This window comes from Botrytis cinerea, chromosome 1, assembly GCF_000143535.2.
Source record: "Botrytis cinerea B05.10 chromosome 1, complete sequence".
Taxonomy (NCBI): domain Eukaryota; kingdom Fungi; phylum Ascomycota; class Leotiomycetes; order Helotiales; family Sclerotiniaceae; genus Botrytis; species Botrytis cinerea.
The window spans coordinates 4,022,523-4,048,301 of record NC_037310.1 but is presented as its reverse complement, the minus strand read 5'-3'; the positions used below and the strand labels follow the sequence as shown (position 1 = coordinate 4,048,301).

The 25,779-nt window shown below is 39.4% G+C and overlaps 7 protein-coding genes across 8 annotated transcripts; 2 read left to right on the top strand and 5 right to left on the bottom strand.

Moving 5' to 3' along the window:
- Positions 1 to 212: 212 nt before the first annotated feature.
- On the bottom strand, positions 213 to 2,195 carry BCIN_01g11500 (hypothetical protein). The gene has a single exon (XM_024690993.1). The coding sequence runs from the start codon at positions 2,103 to 2,105 to the stop codon at positions 1,155 to 1,157; it is 951 nt and encodes a 316-aa protein (XP_024546763.1). The 5' UTR covers positions 2,106 to 2,195; the 3' UTR covers positions 213 to 1,154.
- A 4,145-nt stretch (positions 2,196 to 6,340) lies between these two features.
- On the bottom strand, positions 6,341 to 7,793 carry BCIN_01g11490 (hypothetical protein). Its single transcript, XM_024690992.1, has one exon. It carries the CDS (start codon positions 7,615 to 7,617, stop codon positions 6,502 to 6,504), a length of 1,116 nt encoding a protein of 371 aa, XP_024546762.1. The 5' UTR covers positions 7,618 to 7,793; the 3' UTR covers positions 6,341 to 6,501.
- A 207-nt stretch (positions 7,794 to 8,000) lies between these two features.
- Positions 8,001 to 11,572, top strand: BCIN_01g11480 (hypothetical protein). Its single transcript, XM_001545968.2, has 5 exons — positions 8,001 to 8,186; positions 8,275 to 8,429; positions 8,497 to 9,186; positions 9,236 to 10,791; positions 10,852 to 11,572. The coding sequence occupies exons 1-5, from the start codon at positions 8,069 to 8,071 to the stop codon at positions 11,510 to 11,512; spliced, it is 3,180 nt and encodes a 1,059-aa protein (XP_001546018.1). The 5' UTR covers positions 8,001 to 8,068; the 3' UTR covers positions 11,513 to 11,572.
- Positions 11,573 to 13,698: 2,126 nt separating this feature from the next.
- On the bottom strand, positions 13,699 to 15,202 carry BCIN_01g11470 (hypothetical protein). Of its 2 annotated transcripts, XM_024690991.1 has the most exons (3): positions 14,795 to 15,202; positions 14,603 to 14,690; positions 13,699 to 14,516 (listed from the first exon to the last, which is right to left on the bottom strand). In XM_024690991.1, exons 2-3 carry the CDS (start codon positions 14,684 to 14,686, stop codon positions 14,016 to 14,018), a joined length of 585 nt encoding a protein of 194 aa, XP_024546761.1. In that variant the 5' UTR covers positions 14,687 to 14,690; positions 14,795 to 15,202; the 3' UTR covers positions 13,699 to 14,015. The 2 variants fall into 2 exon arrangements, with proteins under 2 accessions (XP_024546761.1, XP_001546019.2); XM_001545969.2 differs by lacking the exon at positions 14,795 to 15,202 and having other exon boundaries at positions 14,603 to 14,790.
- A 124-nt stretch (positions 15,203 to 15,326) lies between these two features.
- Positions 15,327 to 16,875, bottom strand: BCIN_01g11460 (hypothetical protein). Its single transcript, XM_001545970.2, has 2 exons — positions 16,336 to 16,875; positions 15,327 to 16,259 (listed from the first exon to the last, which is right to left on the bottom strand). The coding sequence occupies exons 1-2, from the start codon at positions 16,611 to 16,613 to the stop codon at positions 15,539 to 15,541; spliced, it is 999 nt and encodes a 332-aa protein (XP_001546020.1). The 5' UTR covers positions 16,614 to 16,875; the 3' UTR covers positions 15,327 to 15,538.
- A 165-nt stretch (positions 16,876 to 17,040) lies between these two features.
- Positions 17,041 to 21,723, top strand: Bcnrps7. The gene has a single exon (XM_001545972.2). It carries the CDS (start codon positions 17,224 to 17,226, stop codon positions 21,514 to 21,516), a length of 4,293 nt encoding a protein of 1,430 aa, XP_001546022.2. The 5' UTR covers positions 17,041 to 17,223; the 3' UTR covers positions 21,517 to 21,723.
- A 2,729-nt stretch (positions 21,724 to 24,452) lies between these two features.
- Positions 24,453 to 25,489, bottom strand: BCIN_01g11440 (hypothetical protein). Its single transcript, XM_024690990.1, has 3 exons — positions 25,304 to 25,489; positions 25,077 to 25,219; positions 24,453 to 24,999 (listed from the first exon to the last, which is right to left on the bottom strand). Exons 1-3 carry the CDS (start codon positions 25,422 to 25,424, stop codon positions 24,550 to 24,552), a joined length of 714 nt encoding a protein of 237 aa, XP_024546760.1. The 5' UTR covers positions 25,425 to 25,489; the 3' UTR covers positions 24,453 to 24,549.
- Between the last annotated feature and the right edge of the window lie 290 nt (positions 25,490 to 25,779).

Below are 25,779 nucleotides of genomic sequence, written 5' to 3'. Positions count from 1 at the left end.
ATTCTCATGAATACCAGGCTTTAGTCTATGTTGCAGAGGGTATAGAAAGATTAATATGGCCTACTAACTCTCTTGACCATGATATGATTGAGCCTTGTTGGTTCTTTATTAAGAGAAAAACGACACTAAAAGAACCTATTTCTTCTAAAGAGAAGCTTCAAGAGGCATGAATTCAATGTTGTAAAGACCTTAAACAGGAGAAGGTTCAAGCCTGGATTGAGAGAATATTAGAGCATATACTTAAGGTAATCGCTCTTAATGGAGCCAATGAATACAAGGAAGGTCGGATGAAAGGACAGGAAAGGAAGATCGTTCATTGGTAATGTTTTTTATAGCTTTTACTAGACATCATATATGTCTTTAACCACACTTTTACAGTCCCTCAATTCTAAGACCCGCGCATAAATAAGGTACCAGTTACTAGCATATTCTCACGAATTTTGACCGCATCCTCTATATAAGACTAGTTGATTAGCCTAGAGAATAAAGCGAGCCTTACAGAGCTAATATGCTATCGCAGGATAGTAGTCCTATAGGCTCTAGGTGATACCAAAAGTGACCACAAGCTATCGTGATGCAACTTTTCGGGCAGTAAGCCGACTGTACCAACAAACTTAAATCACACTACGACACTCCACAATCGCTTATTACCTTTTGACGGACATACGTACGACACTATCGCCAAAATCTGCAAATGAAATGTGGTGGAAATTGCCCCGAGAAGCAAATGGTATTGAAGGCCGAAGGCATGTATGTAAGTGGGTAGTAGTTGAGGCGACCAGGCTGAAGGCCGAGGACCGGCACTTTGTACGACAAGAAACTGAGTGTTCCACGAATATCATTCGTTCACTCCTTTCCTGACCTCTAGATGAAATGAGGTGTCTTTCTACAGAATGCCAAGATTATCTCAAAAACGTGGTTCAAACGATCTTCACGTTTCAGGATACAGGACAGATTCTGACAAATAAGCTTCCACGAGTGAGGTCTGGGAAACACGTGTCTTATAAACTAAAGTGCCACTGCCAGTTGCTGTTTTCTTTCCTCTCCGGCTGCCATCAATATCAATTCGTTCACGATCGTAGTCAAGTTCCCTCTCTCCCTTGTGATGACCACCTTTAGCTTTTTGGTCTTGGTCACGTTTGGCCTTAGCATGACTACAAACGTGGTACATGGTCCAAGAACCATTTCTTGGCCGTCTCCTGAACATCGCGTGCTTGCGGGTGGGCATAGAATGCGAGATGTGTACCTCTTGGCATTACGATAAGAGAACTAAGAGGTAATCGTGCATGAGCAGCTTCACTGAATATTGGAAGGGCGTCCGTATCAGCATCTCCATGAACCAGTAGAACCGGACAATGAACCTGTTCCAGTTCCAAGCTTTTAATCGCCGCATAGTTTTCCACATCATTCAGCCATCCTTCCTTCCGTCCTCCGGCTCCACTGATGTTGACGGTCCCCGCTATATCTAATACGGCCTGACGCTGCGCGGGGTCAGCCATCACCTGCTCGGCGAGGTTGTGAAGTTCCTCACCGCGGAGAGAACCTTCTCCCATAAGCGCAGTCTCCACTATGTGCGCGGGCTTACGCGCAGCCATAGCTTTGATGATCGACTCCCCGAGTTTCGTACCGAACATGAAACGTTCGCTGATATGAGCTTTGGGGGCGATCCACGATGAGCTCACGGCCGCGATCGCTATGATAGCTGATACACGATGTGGATATCGAGACGCGAAAAGGTAAGCTGATGGACCTCCCCCCGACCATGCCAGAATACCGACGCGTGAGATTTTTAATGCATCGAGTAAGGCTGCCAAGAGATCGGTTTCGGCCGTGATGGAACGGTGAGCCGGGGAGGGGTGGAGAGGGGTTTTGAGATATCCCGGGCGGGAGAGGCAGATACTTCTGAATAGGTCCTTGTCGAGGAATTGACACATGGTCCGGGCCGCATCGATACCTCCTGGGCTGCCGTGCAAGATCAGAATCGGGATTGAACCCGAGCCTAAAACCTCGGCCTCCACCGGTCCTGCTCTTGTCTGAATAACATTTATATTGTCGAAGTTGGCAGCCATCATCAACTTTTCGTCGTTCACGAGAAAGGGAAGCATATAAAAAAAGTTGCAAACAATGTGAAATTCGGAGATTGAGGATAGAATAGGATTGGGGGTCCGAGCCCCTCCTTTATTAGACGACTTGGCGTGGGGTATTCCATTTGTAGTTAGTACAATGCTGGCAGTGCAACATCATGCATTCCAGATATGGTAAGGCATTAAATTAGCGCTGACTCTTGTGATTGGTACAATCCCATCACAGTTATTTCGTTTCTTTTGTCTCTTCTTGGACCGAGCATTGTACACTTCCCAATTGCAGGCTATATAGGATCCGTGCCTCTTTCTTACAGTATACGCGCTGTCAAATACGGATTAAAACGTGCCGCTTTTCTTTCCTGCGTGACGAGGAAGTTACGCCATCCCGCTCCACGAGTCTGACAATCACCCTACACAGGGGAGGTCGGTGAGCTCTAGCCCTAGCTAGGACCTTTTTCTTACCGTCATCCGAGAATATCCGAATTGTTGCGAGAGGAAAAGCGGGGATAGAGGGAACAATACTTCGTCAGAAATGGCAGGAGGAGGATTGGAAAGCATGTCGAATTGAGGGTCTGTCTCTTTTCTGTTTCGAAATCGTAGGTAGTTCATTGTCAATTCGTCGAAGCTCGATTCAAATTGGAGCTCTTTAAGCTTGAGAAGTATTTATTTCCAATTTGGGATGGAAATGCCACATAGGGCTCGCCATGAATCAGTTTATTCCCAGTCCTTTGCACGATATTGCTGGGTTTTTATCTTTTTTTGCCTTTTTTTTTAAGGTTCAATCAATCCACTCGAAATACAAGCAGGGAAGTAGATCATCTCGAATATTTGAACGAATTGAAAACGGGGTGTCGATTTTCGAGCTGTCTCATAATCAAGGTCAATCTCCTGCGGCGATTCTGCCTTCTGCTAATTGAACTCTTGATTTGGTCCCTGTCGATCCAAAGTGAGATAAGCAACTAGTGAAACGCTTATTTCAGAGTTTGGATCTAAAGCTCGTAAAGCGGTTTCCTGAAGCCGGGGAGGAATTTCTGTAGAAAAATATGTGAAGTTTGAACGTGAAAAGCAATGATACGGTGAGTATTCCCAAAATGCAATCAATAATAAATGAGCTTTGAGAGTAATACTCGGTCTACCTTGCGCGCGCTCTGTATATGCTCCTACTATAGAAAACTTATATAAACTATAATCTAGATTATTTTCTATAATAACTTCAGATAATTGTAAATATGATTTTTACTCGATATAGAGCTGCTCTTATTAAGCTCTTATCTTCTCTATTATCTACACCTAATTACTATAGCCTATATAGTATAAAAAAGTAGATGATGATAGAAATTATACAAGAAAAGCCTTCGTATATACTATAGTCAATTTAATAGCTAGACCTAGTAATTGAAAGCGAATCATTATATAGCGATAGCGAAGTACGAGGATATACTTAAGCTAAAACATATAATATAGGGATTAAAATGAAAAGGAATAATGTAAAAGAGTAGAAGGTGATAATGGTCACACAAGAAAAGCCTTCGCATATACCAAGCATAAAGCAAGTGGCTACACATAATAAAATGAAGTGAATCGCTACATCGCAATAACGAGGTGAGGGAGGCGGTATGAGCTGGGCACTCAATTCTTCAGGAGTCAACTTGGAAGGTAGGAAATTCAATCTTTATTTTTATCTACAGAATGTAAAAGAATAGAAGGTGATAATGGTCACACAAGAAAAGCCTTCACATATACCAAGCATAAAACAAATAACTACACATAATAAAATAAAATGAATCACTACATCACAACAACAAGATAAAGAAAACAATAGAAATTGAACAACTCAATTCTTCAGAAAACAACTTTAGAAAATAGAAAATTCGATAATATTTTTAGATCTATAAAAATAAAACTATAAATACTAAATGTTAGTAACACGTGACCCTAAAGTCACGTGTTTTCACTCTCACAAAAAGAGAAGCTATAAATACTAAATGCTAGTAACACGTGACCGTGAAGTCACGTGTTTTTAGTCTCACAATAAACAAACTTTACTTTCAGTTTATAGAAGAAGGACTTAGCGTGGTTTATTAGTGAATGAGTTATATCAATGAATGAATCACTTTCACCTCAATTTATATTTTCAAAACTATATTATTTAATAACAATCAAATCAATTGATTGAAATAATAAAGATTTTAATAATTTTGAAAATATAGTTTTAAAATTAAATGGGATTAAATTTGTTTTTTGAAATCTTGATTTTATATTTTAAGAAATAATTGATTCTTTATATATAATTTTAAAAAATTATCAAGAATTTAATTTTTAAAATATAATTAATATATAGTTAAATAAATTTATTAATTTGATTATTGTATAAATTTTTCAAATTATTAAAACAATTAATATCAAATGATTGAATTAAATATTTTAAATATAATGTTATTCTCTTTACAATATATTTAAAAAAAACTATTGATTTATAATTTTCATATCTATTTAATATTAATATTCGATATTTACTCTTTTTTTAATTCTTAATATATTTATTAAAATATTTTAATTATTTCAAATTTGTTTTATTATTCACTTATTTATTAAATATAGATTTAATAATTTATTTTATAAAAAGATTTATTTCAATATTTTAATTAAAAAGATAAACTTGTTTTTGAATTATTAGGAATAAGAGAATAGTTTAATTTTCTTTATTTTCATATATTATTATTATAATCTATTCTGGATTATTTAACTATATTATCTTGCTTCTATTATTTTATTTAATATTAATTATTACTATTGCTATATATATAATCCTTATTATAAAAATCTTTATTCAAAATATTATATTTCATTTATATATTTGTAATTAATTGAAATCACTTTTCAAAAAGTTTAGAATTTTTATAAAGAGCTTTTTGAAAGTTATAAATATAATTAAAATATATTTTTAATTCGATTTAATGTTTTACAAATCGATATATTTAAAGCTTTTTAATATATTTTGTATTTTTTGATTTGAAAATATAATTTGTTATATCTGTTATATTCTTGAATTTAAATAGAAAACCTTTCGAATTTATATTGATTATATATTCAGAAATGATATTCTTTTTTAATTTTGAAAGATTATAAGATTTAGATTGATCTTTGGAATGAAAAATAAAACCTTTGATTTTATATTGTAATATTATATTTAGAATATTATATATTTTTGTAATTTTTCGAATTTTTTATTTTTTATTTTTTTGAATAGCTTTAATAATAAGGAGAATATACAAGCTTCTTAATTACTCGAATTCATTATGGATTGTTGATAAAATATATATTGAAAGAGAAGAGTGTAAATTGAAATGAAAGTGATTCATTCACTGATATGACTCACTCACTAATAAACCACGTTATAAATACTAGATATTCTTATCACGTGCCCTATAGGTCACGTTTTTCCTGCGCACAATAGATGATAGGTTAGATAGTTAGAGATTATAGTTAATTATAATTTCGAGATTTCAAATATTAAAGGGCTAGAAAATATTAAAGTTAATATTTTCAATTGAAAATATCAAGAAAATAAGTTATATAAACTCTATATTATATTTAAAAAAATAAAATAAAGTGAATTATTGATTTATAATACAATTTATAATTATTTATTTATTAAAAGATTATAATTTTAGAAATCAAATTTAATTATGATATAATAAGAATATTAAAGCTGTATATAAATATAAAGTAATAGAATTAGAATTTATTATAAAAACATTTATAAGAATATAAAAAATCAATTGTTTTTTATGAATAAAAATGATAATTGAAGAAGTTGTTAGAGATTATAATATTTATATATAAAATAAATTATTATAATATATTTTGTATACTAAATTGAAATAGTTTTCTTAGATTTCATCCTCTATTTAATAAGAAAAATTAAATTTCAATTCATAGAAAATTTTGTATATTATTTATAATTTATTAGAAGAGATTTGATACGTGAACACTAGCGCACTAGAGTACCCTAGGTACCTATAAATAGCTTCTACATAGTAAAATGAGAATTTCGTCCTTCTTTCACACTTTCATCGTTACAAGATTCAATAAATCTATAAATGTGAAAATGGCCTATTATAAAGATATGTAATTATATAATATAGAGTATATAATCATTTAATTTGCTTCTACGAATCTATAATCTATTCACTAATAAATCACTCTGTTACGTAATATAGCATATTAGTATAATGTTAATAAGTGATTTACTATGCCTATTATAGATTTTCACACTAGCGGTAATTTCTTCTTCTCGGACATCCCGAGCACAACTCTGTTCAAATTCTACACATGACTAAAGCTATAATGATCGCATACAATTGCTATCGTGAAGTCACCAGATTCCACCTTCTAAGTCCAGAAGCACCATCTTTTATATTACCGAAAACTCCAAAACACTATAGTCATCAAAAGCCGCAGATACTTGCTTGAACTCGCCCGTCAAGCGGAGACCGGCGCGCACAGCAAGATCACTGAACATAGCAGTATTACGCTTCTTTCCACCGACCATCATCAGGAAAACGTCCATACCAGCCGTCAGGAGGTTTCGTTCTCCCGTCATCATCTCCTCAATGATCAAAATCCGAGAATCAAGGGCTGCTGCTGCTCGCACATTGCGGAGAGCACGCAGCACGTCCTCATCCGTAAAGTCGTTCAGGATCCGTCGTAACTGATAGACGCACGCGCCGTGGAGATGCTTGGGAAAGGGATCGAAGACGCTTCCGGGAACAAATTGAATGGATTTGAGACTCTCATGGCACGTGTTTTTGGTTGTCTCGACCACTTGAGGAAGATCCAATAACGCACACCTCTGGGCGGGAATGAAAGTGTTGTGATCGAGAATATCCTTGATTCCGAGGGCACTGCTGCCACCAATATCAATAACAGCGAGGCGCTCGCCGGTAAGTTTTGGCTCCATCCATGAAAAGTCGTAAGTTCCCTGGAGGGAGTACATAGAGCCCAGACTCTTCAGAACGCCGTTGAACTGGTTATAAAGCGATGGTTCATCGTCCAAGATTTGATAGACGTCCCAATCTGGGTGATTTAAGGCCATACCGAAGGGCGTGACCTTGGAGCTTTTGGGAGATGCAAAGCCATGCTGTTTGAAGTAGGTCGGCAATTGTGCCAATGGTCGTAAGAGCATGTTGAAAACATGGCACACGAGGCCAGCTTCAATGGTGGTCGAGATGTACTTTTTTGACTTGTACGTGTGTGCAACACGGCCAGTTGCTGGACCCGCGAGGACTTCGGCGTTGATGAGTTGAAAGATGAAGCGATCAAGGATCTCCTGCTCTCCGCCGACCTTGATTGCCAGCTCGGCGATGGAAATGTCGCCCTCCTCTGGGATTGCATCAAAGACTTTGTAATCGATGAGGACTTTTATCAATGTGAACTCGCCAATAGCGAAGGCGTACAGGCCTGCAAGTTGGTAGGCCTCACTGACTTGACCGCGCAGTTCCTGAGCGGACTGGGGCAGCTTGTTTGCCATTTTTTCAGCTAATATTCAAGGTGGATTGATGATAGATGTCAGATGGTAAAACACGAATGTCAGTGTGAATCAATTGCAAGATAATGACGAATTGAAGTAATATGTTGATGGAGCAAAGTAAGGATTCGAGTCTCTATTATGCGTGCTGTTCCTGTCGGTCATGGTGTTGTTTCGCCGCATCTCAATTCTACGAATCCCACATAATCCCATGTTTAGGCATGTTTTCAGCACGTGCACGTGTCCTTAACGAGAAAATTTTTAACCGATATCGGGAAAAGGGGGAGAAAGCCGGAAGTTTTCGGCAACTCAAGATAACATGATTATCAGATCCGCACGTCTAATGTGGTCAGCAAGCCCCGACACGTGGATGAGTAGCCCTTATTGATTTACACGGGATGTGTTGCCCTTCTCCACGACGTCAACAGTTTTCTCGACAAGTAGACAGAAAATCATGACTGAGATCATCCCAATTCCTGAGCCCAAGGGCTGGCCCATTATCAATCATTTGGTAGGGGTCATTGATAACGAGAATCCGACTGAGTCTTTCAAACATCTAGCAGAGCAGTTAGGTAAGAAAATTCTCGATAGATAAAATCCAATCTGGTGTTGTGGTTGCATCTACGTTGTTTGAATCTAACACTTGATGTTCGTTTATAGGGAGGATTTACAGGCTTCGTCTGATTAATATACCCATCACATTTGTTTCTAGCTACAAATATATAAATGAGCTATGTAATGAGAAGAAGTTTCGGAAAGTCCCTGGAGGGATATTTAAGGAATTGCGAGATGCAGCCAACGATGGATTGATCACGGTATGAAGGATTATCTCCCTTTGGAAATATTCGCGCCGCGTTTGAGATTTAGAACTGACGGATCTAGGCATATCTTGATGAAGAGAATTGGGGTATCGCCCATCGAGTGCTCATGCCTGCATTTGGACCCTCTGCTGTTCACGGCATGTTCGATGATATGCATGATATTGCCGCCCAGCTCACCATGAAATGGGCCAGGTTAGGCAAGTATGAATCATTTGTCCCAGCTGAGGACTTCACACGTCTCGCGATGGATACTCTGGCATTATGTTCCATGGATTATAGATTCAACAGCTTTTACGGGCGCGAGACACATCCTTTCCTTGAGGCGATGGCTAGAACACTTCTAAGGTCGCGTTATCGTGCTCGACGCTTAAATATTCCCATTGTTAAGTTTTTCTATCAACAAGAGACGAAGCAGTGGTATGAAGACATCGCACTCCTGCGGGAAGTTTCGGATAGCATCATACGTCATCGAATTAAACATCCCAGTCCTCGAAAGGATTTAGTCGCTGCTATGTTAACGCACAAGGACCCAATGACAGGAAAGGTCATGACAGAAAAGAGCACGACTGACAACGCCTTGAGTTTTCTTGTCGCTGGACACGAGACAACTGCGGGACTGCTCTCTTTTACACTGTACTATCTGCTCAAAGATCCTCGGGTCTACAATAAGGCTCGGGAGGATATCGATAATGTAGTTGGAGAAGGCCGCATTCGAGTAGAGCATCTTTCGAAATTACCCTACATCGAAGCAGTAAGTATCATATACGACACTTGTCACACGGTAAAACTGACCAGAACAGATACTCCGCGAGGTCCTCCGGCTGGAACCACCACTGCCGGTATTTTCGGTCCGTCCTTACGAAGATACCTTGGTCGATGGTCGCTTTCTCGTAAAGAAGGATGAAGGTTGCGTTCTCCTCCTCAAGCATGCTCATCGCGATAAGGAAGTGTACGGTGAGGATGCGGATGAGTTCCGACCCGAACGTATGCTCGACGAACACTTCAACAAACTCCCACCCGGGGCCTTCAAACCCTTTGGAAATGGACAAAGAGCATGTATTGGCCGAAACTTCGCTCTCCAAGAAGCAAACCTGATGCTCGTCATGCTTCTCCAGAACTTTGACCTCGCTTTGGATGATCCATCATACGAACTGCAAATCAAACAGACCTTGACCATGAAGCCCAAGAACTTTAAGATTCGGGCTAATTTACGAGATGGATTGACTCCGATTACACTGCAGCAGCGATTACTCTATGGGACTTCGACTTTAACAGCAACTCAAGAAGCTCGCAAGGAATTGCGAAATGTTGCTGCAACGGCTCAATTCAAGCCCTTGACAGTTCTCTATGGATCGAATGCCGGCACTTGTGCACAACTGGCACAACTTCTAGGATCACATGCTCGTTCCCACGGTTTCAACGCCGTGACTATCGAAACTCTCGACGCCGCAGTGGAAAAAGTACCCAATGACCATCCTGTCATTTTCATCACCACATCCTACGAGGGTCAACCCACAGACAACGCCAAGCGATTTTTCTCTTGGCTAGAGACGTCCTCGGGAAAATTTCTTGACGGTATCAGTTATGCCGTTTATGGTCTTGGACATCATGATTGGGTTTCCACGTTTCACAAAATTCCTAAGGCCCTGGACGCTCGATTGGAGCAAGCTGGTGGAGAGCGTCTGCTTCCACTCCAACTTGATGATGTTGGTGACTCTGATATTTTTTCCGCCTTTGATACATGGGAGGAAGATGTGTTCTGGCCAACATTGGAGAAGCAGTATGGTGTTATCAACGCGAATCATGAGAGTCATGATGTTGATGAACTTGATACTAAGCTAGTGAGCCTTCGAAAAACGACCTTGAGCTACTTTGTCTCCGAAGCCCAAGTTGTCAGCTCCAAAATCTTGACTGCCCCTGGTGAGCCAGTCAAGAAACACCTCGAGATTAAGTTGCCAGCCAACATGCCATATCAAGTCGGGGATTATCTTCTTACATTACCGAAAAATCCCCCTGAGACAGTCGAACGAGTGTTGAAGCATTTTCAAATCTCTCGCGATACTCAGAACAATACATTTCCTAGGATTGAATCCTATACTCTCACCACCGTGGAATCAATCGAGTCGTATGTAGAGCTGAGCCATCCCGCCTCGAAAAAGGCCATGGCAGTACTAGTTGACGCTACAAAGAACGAGCAAGTCAAACAAAAGCTACAAGAGATGGCTATGGAACTGTACTCATCTGAGATTGAGAGCAAATACATTTCTGTTCTGGATTTGCTCGAGGCGTTCCCTGGCATTGAATTATCATTAAATTCATTCTTGGCACTCCTTCCACCACTCAAACTTCGTCAATAGTCAGTTTATCCAACTCTTTCTCTTCTTCTTTACTTTAGGGGAGACTAATTAAGCTATAGTTCCATTTCGTCCTCTCCATTGTGGAAACCAAATCACGCCACCTTAACTTTTTCCCTCTTGGATGCGCCGTCACTGGCACACCAAGGACGACATCATGGTGTAGCAACTTCGTATCTCAACTCCTTGCAGAATGGAGATTCCGTCCGCGTTGCCGTCCGACCGTGTCACGATGCTTTCCGACCCCCACTTATCACGGAAGATACTCCTATTATCATGATCGGCGCCGGTTCCGGCCTTGCACCCTTCCGCGGCTTTATTCAACAACGATCACTTCTCACTCTCAATGGCGCCAAACTCCCAAAAGCATATCTATTTCAAGGCTGTCGGGAACCTGGAAACGATGATATCTATGCTGATGATTTATCAACGTGGGAGGATGAAGGGGTTGTCAAAATTCATCGTGCGTATAGTCGCACACCTGAGAAAGCGGGTGGATATAAGTATGTACAGGATGTGGTTCTGGGAGAGAGTATGAAGATTGTTGAGTTGTGGAAGGAGGGGGCGAAGTTGTATATTTGTGGGTCACATAAAATGGGGGAGACTGTCGCAGAAGCGGTGCAGAAGATTCTTTCTGAGGCTGATCTTGTGGAGGGGGAGAATGTGAAGTGGTGGTGGGAGAAGATGAGGAATGACAGGTATGCAGTTGATGTATTTGATTAGATTATCAGTCGGTATATCCCAAGATAATACTGCATGTAGGCTGGGAAATTTTGATGAACATTTCACCTCTCTTGTAAACTTTCTCGGTGCCACACTGGGAATCAATTCTCCTTGTGTAGATGGTAAGACTGGAAATCATGTTTTTTCGTTTCAAATTGATCGATGATGTTTGAACGGTAATTGGTTTTCGATAACGTAGACTCGATCTTAAATATGATGATGGGATAGTGATATAGGTTTCTGGTTGTATCTTCATCTGCAGGTGGCGTCATTGAATAGGATCTTGCTCCCGTGCAGATATTGAACCTTTCATCTTCTCAGCAAGTGACTTCAAATAGACATTCTCACGAGTAAATGTTGCGACTCGCTTCATCATAGTTTATGTAATCGATAATTGAAAATATCAAGCACGAGATCCTTTCACCTCTCCAGACAATTTCAGAACAAGAAAAACCGTGAAACCTTCATTTTCAAATCAAGAACCTTGAGCTACTGGCCAACAGTCAGGTAAAGATTCTGGAACAAATAATTTTCCCTAGATCTGGCTGAGCTTTCCTACAGAAATCTCTCAAATTTTGAATTACCCTGTGGTGGCAAAGTTAATAATTTCGACGAAAAGAAATTCAATATAAATCCCCATACAAATTTTTATATATATATTATATTTATAATATATTCAATTCATTAGTAACGACATAGCCAATTTATTAATAATAAATAGAATCGATATAGAATGAGATCCGTTTAGTATTGACTTTTAATAGAAAAAAAGAAAATAAGAGCTTTAAAAGGCCTTAGGGATTTCAGGATTGAACGAATATTAGAGTTATAGAAAAAGTGGAAAAAAGGAGAACGAATATAAGAACTAAAAGGAAAAGAAAAGCAAGTGTAAGAGCTAGGAGGAAAAGGGGAGGCCTTAGTTGAAAGCTTAAAAAGGATCACTCATTTCACTTTCAATTTATTCTTCAATCAGAAGTTTTACTACTGTACTATACTATACAAAATGTATTGATTATATGTATTATCTATCTAGCTCTAATTTATATATTCATATTCATTTTGATTACTAATCGAATTTAATATAAATAAAGTATTAATCATTTTAAGCTAGAATTCAAGCTAGAATTCAAAAAATTTATTATATCCCTTTAGAATAAAAATTTCTAATTATTTATGAAAGAAAAAACCTTCTAATTAATACTTTAAAAACGCTTTTTTCAATACATTATAAGAATATTGACTATTTTCTGGGGCTGACAAAGCGGCTACTTCGTCAATCGCGGATTCTGCCACCACAGGGTTAGTGATTGCCTCGCTTTTCCAAGATTGGACGCAGATCAGAAGGGTTTAAAGAATATGGAAAGAAGGATCTAAACATATGAATTGGTAGATTGAATGAACCTCTCCTCTAAAATCTCCCCATATAACCACCATACCTTCCACACAGGAAACATATGCTCTGTTCACAAAGACCTGATCTTTGTGATTAAAAATTCCTTAGTAAGAGCTGTGCAAATCACCATTCGTGTGAAATGGACGATTGAAGTCTCAATTAATTACCTGAAAATATTTTAACCTTTTTCCTTTGACAGGAAAAGCCAAAACATGCAAATTTTATTGCTGAATTTTTGAGTAAGGGATGATATGGTAGCCTTCATGCCTATTGCCGAACTATTTTTCCATCCTTAATTACTTCAAAGGTTTCAAAATTTAATGGAGAATGAATCAAGGAATGGTCCAAGGTAGGGTCTTCATAATTCTTAAATATGAAGTAAGAACCTTCAAGTGTACTCCTGCAGTGGCAGATCTAGAAATAACTTTCCCAATGGATATTTAGACCTAATTGGATCGCACAGAGTAGAAGTATTGCTTAATTGTTACTTATATGGAGATACACTTTATGATCTGAGCAAACACCTCTAACAAATATAGTATGAGTTTCTCAATCTCGGTAGTTTTTCCAATCTTACCACAATTCAATCTGCAAGAAAACTTGTAACATTCAGGATTCAAATACTGTAGAGGATTCAACCTGATTGGTTCTTATTGAGTGATAACGCCTTCGAATTCTCAGCGATCTAGCTTTTGAGGTAATGTATTGATAGATGTTGCTTTCCGGCGTCCTTGAATATCAATAGGAAGACGTGGAAAGCAAATCAAGGCCAGGAAGTATGATACCATGGGACTGGTAGCTATAAATATTATATGTTTGGATGGCTGGTTGTTTTCAAATGCAGCTTGGGTACATCAAGAAAGTTTCTGCATGCTTATAATACCTCAATGCAGAACTCCTTGCATCTTCCTAGCTGAAATAATGATAAGATACGAAAGAATAACATTCAAAAGCCTTCCCACCAAAAGAAAGAAATTCAAGTCCCGAAACCTCACAACATATGATACAACGAAAACTCTCTCAGGGAAATTCTTATCTATGATCATACTGAAGCATCTCAGGCCGAAGTCAATCCCCCTGAAATCCTCCACTCCCTCCCCGAAAGAAAACTTACTCCTCCAATGGACCAAGATAATCATACACGATCCGCGCCATCAAAACCTCCTCCCCCTTCCTAACCTCCACCCGTCTAACATATCTCCTCTCCCCATTCATTTCTTTCTCAATCCCTCCCGCCTGCCACGTCGTAGCCCCAATATCCGTATGCTCCGTAGTCATCAACACAACCTTCTTAGTCCCCTCTTCCCACCCCTCCCCCAAATACTTTGATGGCAAATCGCTTAACTCTGCCCACCTAGTTCTTCCCACTACATTTCCAAATAACGGATGTTTTTTTGATCTCGTCTCGTCATTCAAGATGCGATTTTCAACGGAACCAGGGAGACCGGCACCGGATTTGGACTCGATGTCGAGATGGGTGAGGGAATCGAGGGGAGAGATGGTTTGAGTGATTTTTAGGGATATGGTGCCGACATTGAGGACTTTTCGCGTGAGCCAGTTGACGCCTTGGATCTTGAGGATGCTGTCATAGGAGTCGGAGAGTTGGAGGTTCTGGGAATTGTCAGGGGTGTTGATTTACTTTTTTGGAGTTTACTCTTTGTTGTTCTGTTTTTGGGGAAAGGGGACAGGGGACGTACCATGCTCCAGCGGCCAGAGATATTGTCGACGGTGACAGTTGGGGGTACCGCTCCGGTCGTGGTTGCGACGGCTGTTTGAGACATTTTACTGGTTGTAATTAATTGGTAATGATAATAACTGATACTCAGAGATAGAAAAGACGATGCATATTGAGGGTAATTCAATGTTCAAGAAGAGCTATCTATACGTACAAAGCAGATACCGAAATCTAATGATTGTCCCATGTGAATAGTCACGTGCATTATTTGATAAAATGAATTGAATTGACCTGCTTTCTACCATGTCAATAGAGGCGGGTGGATCAACCTGCATTACACCATAGCATCTTGTCGTTTTTTTCCACGGTGAGAATTTTGATAATGTATCACCGTAAAGCTCCGAAATTCAGCGGACCGGCGTTTGTTAATCCTGGTTATGTATGATTAATGTAGGGGTTTAATGTAGGGTTGCATGAAGGGTGAGGCAGAGTCGTTAGTCTAATATTTCCCGAATCGGGAGACCAGATTACAAGCTAACTTGTTCGGAATCTCGGATGTGAATTTTGCACGTGATTTAACACATTGGTATAAGAAGAAAAGGAGATCATTCCATGAAAACTCGTATAAATGGGCGAGGAGTGTGTTTGAATGGTGAGGTTTTAGAAGTTGTGGTGGTATATATATCTGGTACACTGGCAGTCTATTCACAACTGGCATTTAAGTTATTCTTAAAGTATTTATTGAATGAGATTATAAATAATAAAACGTATTCGGCTGTCCAAATCTACCCTAAAAATCTTGTAGAAACCTCTGAATGTATACATGCGCCATTTGATTGCAACAACTCTTTGACTACGATGATGCTAGGACATTCAGCTGTCAAATCCACTTGCGTCTCTGAATCCTCTCAGTTTTGGGAGAAAATATCCTTTGTCAAACAGTTTCAACTACATCTTCTCAAACAATCTCCGCCACCTTTTTCTCTTCTGCGGCTCCCTTCTGAACCTTCGGCTCAATCACAGTCTCATCTTTCTTTTCCTCTTGCCCCACCTCCTTTGCTTGAATGCCAGTGACATCAGGCTCAATGGTAGTCGTGAGACCGCCAGTATTCTTTTGATCCTGCTCCCCATTTGCTTGAATATTCCTCTCAGTCGTCTCCTCCTTCGTCTCCTCCTTCGTCTCCTCCTCTGGCTCTTCCTCTCTCACTGGTTTAGATGGTGGTGGGACGAAGAAGGCAGAGCTGAGACAGATAGCAACAGAACTAATCTCCATCAAAACATCCATAAAGAGGTAGGCCGTATTATTTCCATAGAGAACGCTAAAATCCTTGCTCTGGCCGTAGTCTCCGATGGCCGAGTAGATGAATCGTACAAGCACGAATGGTGCCGCTAGGGCAACTGTGTAGAGAAGACCTATTTCCTTTCCTAGGGCGATACGTTTGCTGGGGTGGGTGAGAACGTCCGTGAGGACTATGAAGAATCCAATCAGCATGATGCCGTAGCCAGCCATGAAGAGTCCTAAGGCGGCTTCAATCAGTTTGTTGCCGCCTACATCACTGGTGGTAGTAGCCCTCTCAAGAGCACGGTCGGTTCCAACTACACCCAGGATGAGACCAGAAAGTGAGGCGCACGTTATGGTGAGCGAGGCCTTTCCTGGATAAGATTTTGTAGTTTGATTTCTGATCCGCGATTATTGGGTCAGTTTCGTTCGAAGCTGATGCTGTTGTACTTTTGCACTGGGAAAGATCGACTTACGCGCGAGCCACGAATGCGACCAAGATCAGCATAAGGGGAGCCAGACCTAGCAGTTCGCAGACTATGACAGAGGTTTCGACTCTGACACCTGGATGCGACAAAGAGATGAAATAGGAGATATCGCCGGCCACGCGAAGTATTGACAACGTCGCGACGAAGCGCCAAGTGCTTGCCTGCTTGAGACCATCTTTGAAGCAGAGCCAGACTCCAAGAGGTGCAGCTGGTGCGAAGAAAATAAATTGGACGATGGTGACGGCGGTGCGGTAAGAGATCGTCATGGCCAAGGTTGGAAGACAAGCAGAACAATGAATTTGACTAATCAACCTCTCCGGTGAGAGAACTGATGGATATAGCTAAGATATAACTTAAGATATGAAAGAAGTGATCAGCTTTTTGGCTGGAGAAGAGAAAGAGAAGGGAAGGAAAAGAAACAATACATTAGAAGAGAGGGAAAAAGAGAAGGGGTGGATGAGTATGTAATGGATTTAGCTGCATTGTGTAGAAACAAACGAATCATATCATTGTACGGTAAATTGATCCAACAATGCTTCAATTCAGAATGGTGTTCGTCACGCGAAATGTCAGCGAATATTTACCCGGCTCTTACATAAGAAAAAGTATCGAATACACCAGAATACGTGTATTTGGTGGTGTAATTCTAGGGTCGGCTATTTCTAGTGTATACCGTACTACTCTATCCACACCGAAAAATGCCGACTGATCATGATTATCATCACCGTACTCACTCCTAATGGCCCCCGAAATTCGTGAGTGGTGCACACAAGTACAATCAGTAATTCTCTTGATAAAATTATTTTAATTTGTACAGTTGATGGATGAAATATTTTTATTATTATTATCTAATACCTGTACTATCAATTATCAATCATGGGCTCCATTGGAGAAGTTGCAGCGTGGCCAGTGACCAACCTACCCCTGTATAATACTACTAAAACCATCAAAACACCAACCTATGGCAACGCTATCACAGAATCATCAGTACCTGCAGTATCATCCGTCCACAGTCTCCTTCAACGCTTTGCGCAATTTGTTCACGCCATTACCGCAAGTCACGAGTTGGCATTCATCGCAGATACTGGATGTCAATTATCTCGAGTTTATGCTACTTCCAGTAGAGGTTCGCATCAAGACAGTGCATGGGGCCTACACCAAGAGCTGGTAAAAGATAATGCTCAGCTCGATGTTGGCGGCTTGGATTTTGGTATTCATTACCAGATTGTCGACAAACGTACCTCTACCACCACCAATGGACAGGATACAACCACGACTGCCAAACTCCTCAAGTTGCTTCAGCCTCTCGTTCTGTCACTCCAGCTATTCCCGGAAGAGAAGACGGCAAATGTGACACTCTATCTCCGTAAAGACTACGGTCCAAAAGCAGCAGCGAGACATCTGCTAAATCTCGCCATCGCATATATCAGCCCGGAGGTCGATGTAGGAAAGACCGAGAAATCTCAGATTGTCACGGACTTCCCCCCAATACAGACGTCCGATGCGAACTTTCCAAAGTTTCTACATTCCATCTTGGAAGAGAAAGCATACTTGTATCCTCACAATATCGCCATCGACGAAGTGACAGGTAGATCGGCATCTTTATCATCATCCTTTGAGCGACGCACTTTGACATATAGCGAGCTCAACGACAAGGTCTCGCTCTTTGCTAATCAAATTGAACAAGTGTTGCAAAACCTGGATTGGCCAGATTTTCAAGTCACCCACCAGAAGATGATCCCAGTTTTCCTCCCCAACAGTACAGAGCTCAACATTTGCATAAATGCTATTTCAAAAGCGGGTCACAGCTTCTGCGTCCTTCCGACTGATGCACCAGAGGATAGACTGCAAACCCTACTCAGCGATCTCAACTGTAATGGTATTCTTGGTATTGGTAGCAAGCCCTGGGCAAGAACCAAGTTTGGACAAAGCATCATTTGGATTGACCTTTTGAATCCATTTGCCTGCTTAGAAGGACGCTCATTGCCTTCGAGGAGCACCATGACTCCAATCCGACGCCAGATCAGCCAGGATGATCCAGCATATATCGTCTACACGAGTGGGTCAACCGGAACTCCCAAAGGTGTAATTATGCAACATCGCAATGCAATGGCATTTCTGCAATCCTTAGACATGAGCCCAGTCAAGCTACCAACGGGTCCACGCTTACGCTGGATGATCATGTCGGCACCAACATTCGACATCATGTTGATGGATAATTTCATGCCTCTCCTCAAAGGCGGCACGGTTTGTATTGCAGCGCGCCATCTCTTGCTTACCAATCCCGAGAGTATTATGAACGAACTACAAGCCACTGCCACCTTCACCGTAACCAGTCTCGCAATGCTACTGCGACCTGAGAGGCTTCCCACTCTGGATACTCTCTTCGCGGGAGGCGAGCCGGTTGGCCAACGTATCCTGGACAATTTTGCGGAGAAGCCAGGTGAGAAAGAGCCCCGTCGCAGGTTTATAGATGGATATGGACCAACAGAAGGAACAGTATTCGCCACACATCACATCTGTGATACTGATTCACGGCCATCTGTCATCGGCGTTCCATTTCCGGGTACACGAATTGTTGTCCTCGATGAAAATCAATCTACCAATAGTGGTCATTTTGTCATTGCACCACTTGGTGTAGCTGGCGAACTAGCCATCAGCGGTCCTCAGCTGTCACCTGGGTATCTGAATAGACCCCAAGAGACCGCGCAGGCCTTTTTTCAATCCACAGGGTTCGAGCGTTGGTACAAGACCGGTGATCGCGTACGTATTGTATGGACAGAAGACAGCGAGCCAAAGATCGACTACGTCGGACGTATTAATTCAGACCAAGTCAAGCTGAATGGCAGACGAGTGGAACTTCCCGAGATTGAGAACGTCCTTTCCCGTGCTGAAGCAGCTGCTCAAGTAGCAGTACTTTTCTTCAAGTCAGGATTGGTGGCCTTTATAATGCCATGGAGTGGTGATGCGAAGAAGAGTGACACTGCGATCGAGGATGAGTGCCGTGCTATTTCAGAGCGATTCCTCCCGACATGGATGCAGCCAAAGCAGTATTTTATTATGGACAAGCTTCCTTATTCCGTCAATGGAAAAGTAGATCGCAAAGGTCTTCAGGCCATCCTGACTCAGAATGAAGACTCCACTACCGCGTTGACATCAACGGTTCTTTCGAACGGAAAAGCCATCCACGGTTCGGTGACGAAATCGGCCTTGCAGAATGGGGATAATCTTCATAAAGCTACAGACTACAAATATGAGGATGCGCCACTCAAGGACACGAAGTCCATCGTCTACGAAGCTCTCTATGATACTCTAGGATGCGAGGTTCACGGATTAGCCACTCTCACCGAATTGGGCATTGACAGCTTACGTGCTCTGGTCTTCCTACAAAATCTTCAGGACTACGACATTGAGAAAGTAGAGATTCGCGACGTTCTCTTCTCAACAACCGTGGATAACCTCATCACCATGGTTGAGAACCGACGATCAGGTATCATGGAGACGCTAAACGTGACCAACGGTAAGGTTACAGAATCAGTCGACCCTCATAACAAGGAAGAACACAAATTCGACACACTTCTCAGCCCTCTGATCGATAGTATTGACGTCAGCAAGATTGCGGCCGATAACGATGATGAAATCTATGAATTGTCTGTACCGGCCAAACTCCGCCACTTTGAGTATCATTGTCGCGCCGCCGCTGTTGCAGATCTGAAGTTAGAAAACAGCCAAGTCGAGCAAGTGTTACCCGCAACCAACGTCCAGACGAGATTCTTAGCCGCAGCCATTGACCCTGAGTACTTTGACAAGACACGCCTTATCGGAAGACCATATGTGACACATTTTCCTTACTCGCTGCCTAGCGACATGGACCCGGCACGATTCCAGCGTGCCGTTGAAATGGTCCTTCCTCGGTATGATTGTTTCCGTGCCGTCTTCGTCCCGGCTGTACATAGTCTATCACCTTTCGCCCAAGTAATCCTTTCATCTGCCGCAACGAAGATTCCCAAGGTAGAGATCATCTGTGACGATTCAGATGCAAACTCTCCCGAGAGTCTGTGGCGAGAAACGATCAACGCAGCACAGTTGGCCGCCGAAGCAGCAATGACTATCGATCGCCCCGGTATCACCGTATCGTGGGTCTGGTCCCCCAATCGTGCCCGCTGTGTGTTCATCTTGACCCTATTCCATGCCAACTACGATGGCACGCAAATGGGATACATGTTTGACGCCATTCTCGCCGAGTACGAAAACCCCGGCTGTAACCCACCCGTGGACCTCCTCCCTATGTATCGCGCAGTAGAACTCAATCTCAGCTACGACTGGGTATCCACCGTCGTCTTCTGGGCCGGAAAACTCGCCGGTGTCCCAGGAAGTAAACTCGGATCCCAAAAACCTTCACCACAAACTCTTCTCCAAGGCTCAAGGCCCGGTTGCAACATGACACACATGCGCAGCCTAAGCGTCAAAGCCAGCATGACGATGCGAGAACTTTCCCAATCCGCAGTCGCCATGTCAAACACGTTGCTCACAATCGTAGAAGCAGCATGGGCAAGTGTCCTCGCTCAAACCTTCTCTTCCGAGCAACGCTCTCAACCCCTTGATATCCAATTCGGCACCGTACTCAACGGACGTCGTCATCAAGATTCCTTACGCTGCATGGCACCGATGGTAGCAGCTCTGCCCCTCCGTCTCCTCCTCTCCCAACACTCCCCACCCCTCACCAACCGCCAAGTCTGTACCCTCCTCTCAACCCAACGACAGGAAGCTCAACCTTATCTCCAAATGCCATGCCCCTCTCTCGCCCACGCACGTATGGGAACTTCTCGTTTTGATACCATCCTCCTCGTCCAAGCCCTCGCCCCCTCTACCCAATCCCCCTCATACTCCACCAAAAAAGAAAAAGGAGCCTTGAGAGAACTCCCCGGTTTCAACTACGAAGAGAATTTAATGGCACCCTATAAAGAAATCGACATCGGGTTCCCAGTCGCAACGGAACTATGGCCTGGAAAAGGAAGTTGGGATGAGAAGATGTTGATTAGGTGTGCGTATAGTACGGCCCAGTATGATTTCTTAGATGAGGATTGGGTATTGGCGGCGCTTTCGGCGTTGGATGAGGCTGTTGTGAGGATTACTAGCGAGCCGGATGGCGCCTTCTTTATAGGTTAAATTTGGGAGAAATTGAAAGGCGTAAAGAGAGGTGGTGGAAAGGACTAAGGGTAGAAATAGTTGTAAAGAGGAAAGAGGAGAGGTGTATGTTTAGTAGTAGTGATGATAATGATGATGATAACTATTATTTCTGTCCTGTAGAATCTCCTGAAAGGTATATAGATATACTAAGCTAGTGTTTTATATATAATAATACTCTCGAAAATAGATTACAGGGTAGGCTAAAAGGATTTTATAAATGATTATAATATGGAAATCACTTTTCCTATATAAGATAGTTATAGAAAAAATGTAAAAAGAATTAGTTTTTAAAAACTGTTATAAAAGAGTAGAAGGTAGTAGAGGTCACATAAGAAAAGCCTTCGCATATACTATAGAGAATCTAATAGCTATGCTTAGTGATTGAAGATAAATCATTACATAACGATAGCGAGATGCAGGGACGCACTTAGGCTATAGTACAATGTAGAGGTCAAAGTAAGTGGGGGAAAAGACGATGGATTTTTAGTCTACAAAAAGAGAAACTTTAAATACTGGATTTCCTTATCACGTGACAAGTGTGTCACCTGTTTCTCCGCGCACATTGTGTTAGAGTGGATAATAGCAATGAATCAACTAGTCAACTGTAGCACAAAGACTTTTCATTATTCTTCTAGAACTATGAAAATTATACCCTTTATACTTGTGCGCGGGGCGCTGTCGGCACGAGGTAGGCCCGTTGGCCCCAAACCTCAGTGCCTGAGGCGCTATCCCACAAGCACCCGTAACACATTGTTCACAAAAAGAATTTTAGATTATTTCGATATTAAAAGAGAATTAGTTTAGTAGTTCAATAGACTAAATTGAAAAAGATTTTAAAATAGAGAATAATAAAAAACCAATTTATAAGTTATATTAATGTTATTACGTAGTCAGCTGTAGATTAACCGCCTTCCCGTTAGAATAGAAGCTATCGCCCAATTTGGTGTAAGAGTGAAAACACATGACTTTAGGATCACGTGTTACTAACATTTAATATTTATAACCTCATTTTTATAAATCTAAAAATATCATTGAATTTTTTATTTTTTAAAGTTGATTTTTGAAAAATTAAATTGTTTAATTTTTATTGTTTTTTTTATTTTGTTGTTGTAATATAGTGATTCATTTTATTTTATTATATATAGCCACTTACTTTATGTTTGGTATATACAAAGGTTTTTCTTGTGTGACCATTATCATCTTCTACTTCTTTATATTGGGTTAGCTTACTTTAAAAATTCTATTTATAATTTCTATAATGTAGTTTATTAGTGAGCGGATTATATCAATAAATAGGTCACCTTATTTTATATATAAAATTTGTTTATATATAATTATGCATTTTCTTTATTTAATAATATAATTCAAAGAAATCTGAAAATATTGAAACTTAATTATATAAATATTATAAAAATCTAATAATTTATTAAAAAATCAAATTATTATAATAATTATTATAAAAATAACTTTTTTGTAATGAAAATCGTAACAATCTTTACTTTTTTTAAAATATAATAGAAATATTTATAAGTAAATTAGATTTATAAGAAACTAGTTTTTTATTATTATTAAAAATTCTTTTCTTTTTTTAAAATAATGATTAATTATTAAAATAACTCATTCATTAATATAATCTATTCATTAATAAATCATGTTAATGTGATTTAATATCGAGTAAATCATATCATCAAGTAGACCACTTTAAAACATATTAAAATTAATCTTTTCTAATAATGTAGTTTATTAGTGCGTGCATCATATTAGTACGTGCATTATTTCAAAATACACTAAAATTAGACCTTTTTTAATATTCTTATTTTAATAACTAATCATTATTTTAGAGAAAAAAATAAATATTAAATAATTATATGAAATTAGATTCTTAGAAACCTAGTTTTTATATAAATATTTCTATTAAATCTCAGAAAGAGTGAAAATTGTCACGATTTTCGTTACAAAATAGTTATTTATATAATAACTACTTTATAAATTAAGTTTTTCTTAAAATTAATTAGATTTTTATAATTCATATATAATTAAATATTTTATATTAAATTTTCAGAAATTTTAATCTATAAATAAAGAAAGTGCATGATTACACACAAACGAATTTTGTATATAAAATGAATGATATATGTACTGATATGATGCACGCACTAATAAATTATATTATTTATATTTTAATAACTAATATAGTTCAATACCGAATGTACTATATTACTAAATACATCATTTCAAAATATATCAAAATTAGTCTTTTCTTAATATTTATATTTTAATAATTAATCAATATTTTTTCAAAAACAAAAAAGATTTATTAATAAAAAAAGATCTTTTATAAAAATATTAAGCTTTTATATAAAAACTTTTATTATATTTTATAAAAGATGGAAATTTTTATAGTTTTCGTTATAAAAAAACTATTTCTTTAATAATTATTATATTAATTCAAATTTTTAATAAATAATTAGGTTTTTATAATATTTATATAATTGATTGTTACAATTTCAAATTCTGAAAATTTATATTATTAAATAAAAAAAGTGTATGATTACATATAGATATAATTTGTACATAAAATTCATAATGCATTTGATGATATAGTGTATTCGATGTTAAATCACATTAATCTTTATTTTAAGTCAAAAAGAATAAGCTAGAACAATAGGAATTATAAAATAAAGGTTATATAATATATTGAAGATTGAAATTGTCAGGGAGCGATCACCTGATTAGATATATATAATAGATTCACTATTTCAGAAATATTTAGAGTACTTTATACTTTTATAAATCAATAAGAAAATGGATTACTTCTGATATTGTATTCCAGATATAAGGGTATCTTATTTTGAGATTCTTATTTATATGGATTTGAATAAGGATAATTATATTTTTAATTCAATCTCAATAATTGATTAATTTGCCAAGAGAAATAAGCACGTTGACCTTTAGAGTTGAAAAGACCGTGGTAAATAGCTTTAGCAACATCGACATCCCCGGCACTCACAATTACATTTTGCGCTGGTTGGTAAGTAGTCGTGCTACCGGCAATCTGCCGCTTTCTGAAACCAAGACCAAGGTATGTGGTATTTTGGGCAGCACAGTAGTAAGATTGTCCGAAAATTGAGTAAAAATCGAATTCGAGTGAACATAGATCTGAGCGAGAAATATAACACCATCCGTTCTTCCATTAAGTGGATCACATGCAGCAATGATAGCAGTGACAATTTGATCCAATTCGCATGGAGGGGGATAATAGTTCAAAGTCTGCTCCACGACAACCGGAAACATATGGGCAGTTTGCTGCTGACCATAGCGGAATGCAGGGGCACCAGTGATGGCACCGTCATCATACTCTCCACCCCAACGTTGAACTTGACTCATACCTTGACGCCCACTATCGGAACACCCTTCGAGATAGGTGTAAAGCTTGGTGTCGGCGGACATGCCGTAGACAGCCTTGATAAGTGCTTTTCCAATGATGGTCATCAGTTAGCTTCATTGGTAATTCAAGCCAAGTTCAATAAATAACTTACAGTAGCAGGCCAGTCAATTGTTCCATTTGCAAGCAAGGCTACTTCATCATAGGCCGAGTTCGCATTATCATAGCCAGCAGAAATCATGCCCCCAACGGCTCCATATGTAAGACCACCAAGTGGATCGATAGAGAGCGAATAAGCTTGTCATCCTTGAACATAGAAGCGATTCTCAAATGCGGAAAGAGCAGGAAGAGCATAGCTGATGAAAACCGAGTCGTCTGAACCAGTGTGGGTATAGTAGACGGTTGCGTTACAATAGGTCCAAGGACCGGTTGTACCTCCACCTCCTAAGACGGAATCGGTTGCATTATAAATAACATTTGCTGATTTAAGCGAAGAAACCATGGTATTCCAGCAAAAGTCCAATCGGTGGGTAACGCTGCCTTTACATTGGCAACAGTACAAAGTTCAGCAAATGATTCAGCGGTATCCCTGTAGTGACAGAATCCGTAGTTGACGAAGTGGCCATTTTGTCAGCTCAATAAAATCCTCAATATTTTTATAATAAATTGAAAAAAAATGGGTTTTAAAGTATTAATTAGATGAATCTTATTTTTGTTATATATAAGAGAGTTTTACTTCAAAAGGACTTAATGAAATTCTTGCATTTTAGTTTAAAATAATCAATAGTTTATTTATATTGAATTCGATTAATAATTGAATTTAATATAGTAATATAAATCAAAGCTATAACGTGATT